This window comes from Centruroides vittatus, unplaced genomic scaffold (genome assembly GCF_030686945.1).
Source record: "Centruroides vittatus isolate TY-2023 unplaced genomic scaffold, ASM3068694v2 contig_941, whole genome shotgun sequence".
NCBI classification, from domain to species: Eukaryota; Metazoa; Arthropoda; class Arachnida; order Scorpiones; family Buthidae; genus Centruroides; species Centruroides vittatus.
In genome coordinates, this window is record NW_027122625.1 from 2,017,791 (window position 1) to 2,027,191 (window position 9,401).

The 9,401-nt window shown below is 28.4% G+C and overlaps 1 protein-coding gene across 3 annotated transcripts in view; it reads left to right on the plus strand.

The window, feature by feature from the left end:
* The window catches only part of LOC136984980 (CLK4-associating serine/arginine rich protein), a 42,092-nt gene extending 33,812 nt beyond the window's left edge, over positions 1–8,280 (plus strand). For 2 of the 3 annotated variants that reach the window (XM_067282140.1, XM_067282141.1), the window contains exons 15-20: positions 6,062–6,101; positions 6,777–6,837; positions 6,934–6,992; positions 7,098–7,144; positions 7,430–7,747; positions 7,830–8,280. In XM_067282140.1, coding sequence (XP_067138241.1) covers positions 6,062–6,101; positions 6,777–6,837; positions 6,934–6,992; positions 7,098–7,144; positions 7,430–7,747; positions 7,830–7,893 — 589 coding nt within the window. In that variant the 3' untranslated portion in view covers positions 7,894–8,280. Of the gene's footprint in view, positions 1–6,061; positions 6,106–6,776; positions 6,838–6,933; positions 6,993–7,097; positions 7,145–7,429; positions 7,748–7,829 lie in introns of those variants that run through there. The other variant, XR_010882266.1, reaches the window with a different exon arrangement.
* The last annotated feature ends 1,121 nt before the right edge of the window (positions 8,281–9,401 follow it).

Consider the following 9,401-nt stretch of genomic DNA (forward strand, 5'->3'; position numbering starts at 1 on the left):
TGTCATTATTTTATATTTATTAGCAAGTTATAATGCTCAATATAAATTTTATTATATTAAGAATGTTGTTAAGTTGTTTGAGAATTTCCCAAAATGATTACTCTGCAGAAAATTGAGATATAGCTACTCTCAACGGTATCGTATTCTCGTATATATAGTGAAATACTTTAAATTTAAACTTTTCCAGATTTTTATTTAAAAAAATATCACAATATTTATGGAATACAAAATTTAGAAGGTATAGAAATTTATTAATTAATAGATAATCAAACTTTCATTGTATATTTTATCTGAATTGGTTGAGATGCCGATTATCTCAATACAAGCTGGACAATGGGAGAAAATGTTTTATTTATGAAAAGTATTGGAAAAATATCTGTCGAATATAAATTTTACTGTCTTCTTACTATGTCTTTAAAAATCTACAATTTATTATTTTTATTTATTTATTTTTTACTTTAAAAAATTTGAAACTCCTGTTAAATTTAATATTTTAAGATTCTAATGTTTGTAAAATACAATAATTTTAAATTACAATTTAATTTAATTACATTGTAATTTAGGACTTATAGATTGCATAGGAAGGATAGAAATTGTAATAATTGTATAGACTCAAAATATACTTATGCACCATTATGAATTCTTGATTACACTAAATAAAATTTTGCAAAATAAAGATAAAATGAACATATAAGTATTTCCATTGAATCAAAAGTTAGTAGTTGGCAGTCAGCAGCTGTTTTAGTGCTAACTACTACTATTTTTTTTCAACAAATTTCATTCACTGATTACCTTAATTTTGAAAATTCATAATTAAAGTAGGTTTTTTTATTACGTGACCAAAAACAAAATTATTAATGACATTAAAGCCAACTCCATGCACTCGGTATTTGCCGATTGCCGAATAATCGCCTGTTTGTCCCCTTTAATTTGGCACAATATACCAGCAAGGAGTGGAAAACTGTGAATACCAAATCTGTGGAGCTATCTTAAGAATTCAAGACATTTATTTTCAGATTTCACTTACACCAGATTTGCTTTTCTCTAACATTATATCATGATTTTAGTTTGTTCTGTTACCATAAATCGTCCCACTGTTTATAAAGCTATAAATAATTCTAGCACATGTAGAGAACATCATAAGAGGACTCAATCATAGACTAGAACAATTACACCTTGCATCCCAAATCTGCATTGGCACATTCATACATCACTAGGCTCAATGGATTTTATTGGCGGAACCCTAGGGTTCTGCAGAACACAAGTTGGGAACCCCTGCTCTAACCAACAGTTAGTTTTGTCACTTTTATAAGAAACTAGATAACTTCAAAAATAATTTTACATTTACATTTAAAAGAATTTTTTCCAAATAAAAAAATTGTAATAATTTAATTTTATAAATAGTGAATAATACTTTACAATCCGTGAAACAGGCAACATTATGAAGTCAAAACTTATAAATATTTTTTAAAAACATTGAAAATACAATTATCATTAATTTTATATTAAATGTAAAATGAAATTTAATTTGTATTTATAGCGAAAAGTTTTAAATTTAAAAAATCTAATGTAGGAATTGTTAAATAACAAAATTGTTATGCATAAATAAAGAGGATAAATAACAAAAGGGTAAAAGTGGTGTATGTTATAGGTATCAAGATAATGCAATGTAAAAAATGCATTATTACTTTTCTGGCTGTTATATAGCAGAGGAAAAGTATGGTGATTGTCAAAAAGATTTTTACAATTTTGGACTCAGGCCTTGAAATGTGGAGAAATGCAAAAAACATTCAGGGATTTTTTTTGTATGAATGGATGTTATTGTGTGTGGGGCATGATTATTTTTTACCCACTTTGTAGCTTAATAGCTGCCTTTTGTTGAAAATTTTGGAAATTTTGCAGGGAGATTTGTGTATCAGAAGAAATACTTCTAGAAATTTTCAGGAAAACAGGACCATTGGTTTGGTAGATATTAAAGGAGTGGGAGCCATGTCAAAAAGCTTCCAAGCTATGAAGATTTTCTTTTAAAATCATGCCCAGTCCCAATATTAAAGTTTTTTGTTTTTTTTATGACTTTTGATAGAATTAACAAATTGAGTTCTAACTTTTACAATATGTATATATTAATAAAACAGTTTTTAAGAAATCAATATTTCCCCAACCTCCATGATAAAAATATTTTTTTAAATATTATTGTATGAAATTCTGAGATAAATGTTTTTTTTGTTATCCTAATTTTCAACAAAATTAGATCAAAACATCTTTATATATTGAAGAAATGGGAATAATATTTTAAAATAATTAAATAACCCCATTTTACAAGTAATCATTTGTATTAGTAATTTTATTTAAATCTGAAGATTTAAAAGTAATGTAGCAATTATTAGGAATGAAAACAAACAAAGAATACCAAGAAGAGACTGATATTAAACATCATCACCAAAAGAATGCAAAGATACAACTGTGCACACAAAATCAGACACACGTATTTATAGATTACGATCCTAGGCTAGATTTAGCATACACACTAATAGCTAAATATGTCAATGCTCATACAGCTTATTAACATAGTGCAACTGTTTATAGACAATAGCAAGGTTGTGGCTGAAGTTTTCAATGCAAAACTGTGAACGTTGGACGTTCAGTGCCACCTTCCTGTAGCCTAGAGGTTTGACAATGGCGTTTGGAATGTCAGTGGAATTATGCTCAACATTCCAAATGCCATTGTCAAACTTCTAGGCTTACAGGATGGCAGTGCTGAATGTCCGACATTCACATTTTTACATTGAAAACTTCAGCCAAAACCTCACTAATAAACTGCTAACAAATGGTAGATATAGTAGACACAAGTATAGCCCTGCTCTATCCTAATTTATGGCAATAGGTTTGATTGACACCTAACTTACATTGGATCAACCAGCAGATAATTGTCTCACAGAATTAAAGAGCATCAGTATGGTATTAACAAAAATAAACTATTAAATACATTGGCCCAATATGCCAATCGGGGATGTGTGCCAGTTTGGATGAGGCAAGACTCTTAAACAAGTGTTCAATGAACACAGGCAGCAAATGTTGGAGACATTGGAAATATTTAAAGCATCCTTAAAAGGGGAGTGCATTAATGATGAAGACTATATAACACTGTTCATTGCCTTGCAATCATTATTTGATAGCCCTCTGAGAAGTATGAAGGGGTAGGACACAGTAAAAGCCAAAATTCAAACCCAGTCATAAGTTATATGTATTATGTTAAAATCTCATGTTTGTATAAGCTGTGGTATATTAATATTCATATTTAATTTTGTAAATTTATGGTAAGCATTAAACCTATTTTTCAAAAAATGATTACATTGAAGAATTTTTAGTGTTCTTAATAGAATTCTCTTAAGCTTCCAAAATCAAAACCATTAACACTTTTCCAGCAAATGGGTTTATTCATTAAACAAAATGACTTTGATTTCAGAAGTTATCTGTTCCAGCTTTGTTATTGGATTTTTTTCTTTCGAATGTAACAATTAAACCAGAAGCAGGCTTCTGAAATAAGCTGAAAACATTTGTACATATTAATAAATTATAGTGCTTCCTCATTTTCAAAAATTTGTTTTCAAATATAATGCAAATCTAGAAAATAAGCTGATAGTGATATAATAATTTATATAATTATTTTTTAATATATATATATATATAGTAGAGTGGTATCAAAAGCTTACCATATTCTGATGATAAAATGAAACAAAAACTGTATACAGTATACTGTTATGCTATCAAAATGTACAGTAGCTAACATAATTCAATAAATCCCTTTGTTCTCTGTTATGTCTCTCTGAATATCCAAATATATATGAGTAGGAGTGGTGGTGATATATTGTTTAATAAAAATTATTATTTTATGCAGAGAAAAGCAAATAAATAGAATTTTGATAAATACAAAAATTTATATATATATTTATTATTTTTTTTATTATTGGTTATATGTAAATATTTTATTATCCTCATCTATTTTCATTCAGAAAATACTTAAATGATATATTTTTTTTTCTAATTCTGATAATTTATTTTATATGGTTTATTACATTATTTTATTAAAACATGAAATGAAAACATTAAAGCAAATGATTTTTTTCAGTTTTTTTAAAAGTGAAAAAAATATATATTTTGGTTTCTAAATTTTGAATATTTTGGTTCTATTCTTCCTCTACAGTTATATAAATTCTGCTTTCTCTTAATAATAATTTATTTTAAAAATAAACTGATATGCATTTTATATTACTAACATTTTAATTGAATTTCTGTTACGTATCGATCCAAAAATAATAATTTTGGAAAGGGAAAAAACCTTTTGCTATCTTAAAATTTTCTGAAAATTACACTTAAAGCCAATGAGAAAGTTATTCAGCTCGTAAATTGTGCCGGTTCTCCTGTATAGCGATATTCGTGCTCTCCCTGTATAGGGGGTCCATCTGGACCCCCTATACAGGGAGATTGCTAGACATAATCGCACAAATATCGCATACAGGAGAACCGGCACAATTTACGAGCTGCTATGCAATGCTAAAGACGAGATAAAGTTATTCACTTTCTAAATTTAAAAGCAGTTTGTTTTTTTAAAACAAAACTTTTACAAGAGAGCTTATTTTTTTTCCTGGTTTAACCTATTTAAAAATTACATTAAATTTGTTTTTTGTGTTTAATTAAGTTTCAAAGAAAGTTTGACAAATAAAATATTGTTTTTTAATTTTTGCATAAAAGTGAAAAAACAATATTAACTTATACAATTTTTATATTTCTGTATTTTTTATTATAAATTTTTTTGTGTCTGTTTATGTTTCAGTGTACATAAATATCTGTTAATTGTAATCATGAGTAATGATATCAGCCACAAATTCTTATCAGAATTGGTGATTAATATACACTCAATGATAACAGTTATCCAGGTAAATAGGTATTTTTTAAATTCTTTCCTCACAACCAACTTGTAGCCAACAACTGCAATCATTAACAATTTAAAGCACTGGTTAAACAGATAATCATTTTGATTGTTATTGCTCCACTGTACACTCAAACCTGTTTTTGTGCGATTTGTTTTGTGTGATTTTTTTGTGTGCGGTATATGAATTTCAATCAAATTGGTATACTGCACAAAAATAATTGCACAAAACACATTGCACGTATAAAAAAATCGCACAAAAAAAGACCGCACAAAAACAGGTTTGAGTGTACAGAAGTTTAAATCACTGGTTGTTCTTTCTTCAATATGTATGTTATTGCTAAAGACTACTACAAAAAACAGCAAGCAAACAATTACTGTGAATTAATAAAAAAAGTAATGCAATTTTTAATTGTATTCTTATTTTCTTAATTGACCAATAACACTAATCAGTGTATTATCGTCAGTACGGATGAATCCCAAATAAACAGATGATTACAATGAGCAGATTCTACTGTATATATGAATTAATTTATTGTTATTGCATAATAATAATATTAATTTAACTATAACTGAAGTGTTGTTTCTGTAAAAAGTTCCAAAATTATGATAACAAATTTAAAATGAAGTTTATAAATATATAATAATCCATATAAATAATATGACAGAGTTCCAGAACTGTACATTAATCCTTGTATTTTAATTAAGAAAAAAAATGAAAAAGTTTTTATCTTTGCCAATATGTCAACAAAATTAAAAAGAGATAATTTCAGATATTAATTATATCATTTCCTGATTTTTAAAAGTCAAAATCAGCAAAAATTATTAATTGATAAATTAAAATTCTATAAAGAATTATTTTCATTTTATAATTATAATTAATTAAATGAAAAGTTTCTTAATAAGAATTCATAAACTTTAAATTATAATTCTGCCTTAAAGGTACAATCCAGGATCAAATTTTAATTTATAGCTTCAAAATTCTTACTTTAATATTTCAAATGTAGAAAGTCTTTTGGTTTGTAAATATGGGAAAGAGTTAAATTAGAATTCATATTTGCTTTTTGATCCGATAAATTAAAGGACGTCGGAATAAGAAAATTTGCTTAATAATAACTTTTCTGTTTCCAGGACGCAGCCACTATTGGGTAAAGCTGGCCCTTCCACCAAAGTCAGTAAGAACTACTTATGTTTCCTTAGTCTTGTTTTTAAAAAAAAAAAACTTCGATGTTATGTTAGAAATTTACTCCAGCATCATCTGAAACGAATTTTAAATTCACACCTTTTTTCAATTATAATATTTTTGGTATTGACAACACAGTAAATATTTTACTTATTCCCTGTTAAATCGGTAGTTAGCTCTTCAGATGACATCTTATTCGAGTAGAAAATAACAACTTTTTTTAACAATCATTTATTTATTTTAATTCAAATTATAATGAATTGATTGAATCGCGAGAAACAATTTTTCTAAACATATTTAAATTTTATAATTAGCTCCTGTTAAATGTAATTGAACTGTTCGTTAAAAAAAATTATAAAATTTAATTTCGTATACAGATGAAATTTTTAATCCACATAGAGATCGTATTTTTAAGCAGAGAAATTTAAGTTAATTAATATTAAATTTTATTTTATTTAAGATTAAAATGAATATCTCAAATATTATTCCATTAAAAAAAATATAGAAAAAATAAAATTTTTAACGCAAACTTTCTTTTAAAGTATCGAAATAACGTATGTAAATAAATACAAAAAGATTATTATAATTGTTTAAATAAAAAAATATATATATACAGGAGATACTCTCATAAGTTTTAACACAAAAGTGTTTTTCTTTTTACAGTCAAAACTAACGCCACAAGAAAGACTAAAGAAAAGAATGCAAATGGCACTCAATAGACAATGTATATACATCAAACATTTTAAATTCTGTTTTAAAAATATTCATATGTTTAGCGAGGCATTTATATTTAAACAATCTCTGTTTGTCTCTCTTTCAGACAAGGCGGATAAAAGAGCACAAATGGAAAAATATGAGAAACAGCAACAAGAAAGACAGGTAAATTTTTACTTTTTCGGTTATTTTCTTTATAAAAATTGGTTTTAATTTTTAAAACTTTTAATTAATTTTTATTTATTTTGTCGCTTATGTTCTTTTTAACAGGATAGAGCCGAAGAATTAAGAGAGATGGCAATACGAATGAGACAGAGGTGAATAAAAATTGATTTATCTGTAATTTTAAAATTTAATTCATTAAATTTTCATCCAGAATATACTTTAGCTAAATAAAATTAATATTTTTAATAGATTTTCTTTAACGTAGATATACAAATTTAGTTTAAAATCTGGTAAGGTAACTTCTATATTTGATTATATACACACAATAATAGGAAAGTACAACTGTACACTAAAAGGATTATCCATTATCAGTTTATAGCATCGTTGAAATTTATTACATGAGTTTTTTAAAATTAAATTAACTTTTCCCTTTACAGAGAGAGAGAAAGGCGTCATAGAATGTTAGAAAGCGAACGCGAACCAGAAAGCGACTCTAGTTGGAACAGACATTCCGAACACTACGGAAAAGACGACGACCGCGAATTCAGGAGGAGAAAAGACGATTCCGACTCTCACAGTCCCAAATCCGGATACAGTCACAGGAGGAGCAGAAGTCGGAGTAAAGACAGAAGTCCTCGTAGAATATCTCCCCGTCGAAACTCTCCCAGGAGAACACCCCCGAGAAGATCCAAAGCAAGAAACCGAAGCCGCAGTCCCAGTCCGAGACAACGATACCACCAATCGCACAGACACAGGTAGTCTCAGTTTATACGGTAGCTTTACCGGTCAAGTTTTAAGAAAACGTTAACCATATTTCAAACTCTCTCTCTCTCGCAGTGCCAACCGCAGCAGTTCACGCACCTCCTCTCTAAGATCTACCAAACCGCTAGTCGACTACTGAAACCGGTAACTGGGTTCGACCTAGAACGCCGCACCTTGTACCCTCGATGCAGTGGAAATGTCCTAAATATACATAGAACAAATTGTAACTGACCAGCAACACAACTTTTTATATATAGTTAGTTACAACAGACTTTGTAAGATTGCACATAATATTTTTTTTTTTCCTTTCTCCTCTAGTAAATTGCTACTGGAACATAAATATTTTCTTCTCTATTTTGTGTAAGTTTGTTTTGTTAAAGTCAAAAAGAAAAAAATAACAAAAAAATAAATGCCATCATAAATCATTTGTATTATTTAGTTTAGGAAGATGGTACATAATTTTTTGGTGTAATTCATTTATAAATTTTGAAACTTTTATATATAAATAAAAATGTGTTGGTGTTTATCTCTCGTGGTTATCTTTGTTTTTATTATAAAGAAAATTAAATATTTAATTATTTTTGAATTTTAAAATCTATAAAGTAGTAATAATCCATAAATTTTGTTTTCCCTTTTTACTCGTCAGATGGCGCTGCGAGTTTCGTCGTGTAGTTTGTGGAATTTCTCTTTTGTGCGTTTTACTTTGGAAATAAAATAATAAATAATAAAATTAAAAATTCTTCTTTTGTAAAATTGTAGAAGAGAGAATAGGAGCGGAGCAGAAGGGAGAGAGAGAGAGAGCGGAAAAAAAAAGTTGATGAAAGTTGAAAAGAAAATGTTTGGTGTAAATACAAAGAATTTGTAATTAAGTCAAAAGGACTCAAATACTAGAGTGGGGAAGAGGAAAAACCTACAAAGTTTTGCTTGATTAAATCTGCAGCCACGTTTCGCCCGAGACTTAATTAACTCCGTCTGAACGCTAATTTGTACTCCGAGTTCGGCTCTGGTGACGCGTGAACTACGTCATTAGCACTATCACGTGGTGCGTGACGTAAGGAATTTCGGGGGGTGGGAAGTTTCTCCGCGTTCGGATTTTTGTTTAGCCGCGACCTGAACAAAATGGAAAGGTTTTAATTGTACAAAACGGAAATTTTCGGATTTATTTTTTTTATGCCGAGATTGTTAATTAGCGCGTTAAATAGTTAAACGCGCCAGGAAAAAAAATGGATTTTATAGGGAAATTTTCATGTTTATTAAAAGAATAAATAGGATCGCACGCGCTTTTTCTAGCCGAATTGATATGCCGTATTTATATTTTATAAGTATAAAAAATAATAATAAAATTTTAAGGGGAAAGATTTACAGAAAGGGCGAATCAAAGTCGATCAAATTGTATATTTTTGGTATGCAGTAAACGATTTGTTTGTGATATATGATGCATTTTAATGGTGGCACTTGGCCCATCTGCATATGTGGAAATAGGAGTAACATCTGTGCCTCAACCACCAAACTTGAGACTTGCTCAGAAAATGCGATTACTGTTGGCATTCCCCGCTGTTTACCTGACATCTCTGTGGCAGGAATTTAATTATGGCACTTCACAATATGCAAATCCAACGTAGCAGTAATCTAATTGTAACACTACAT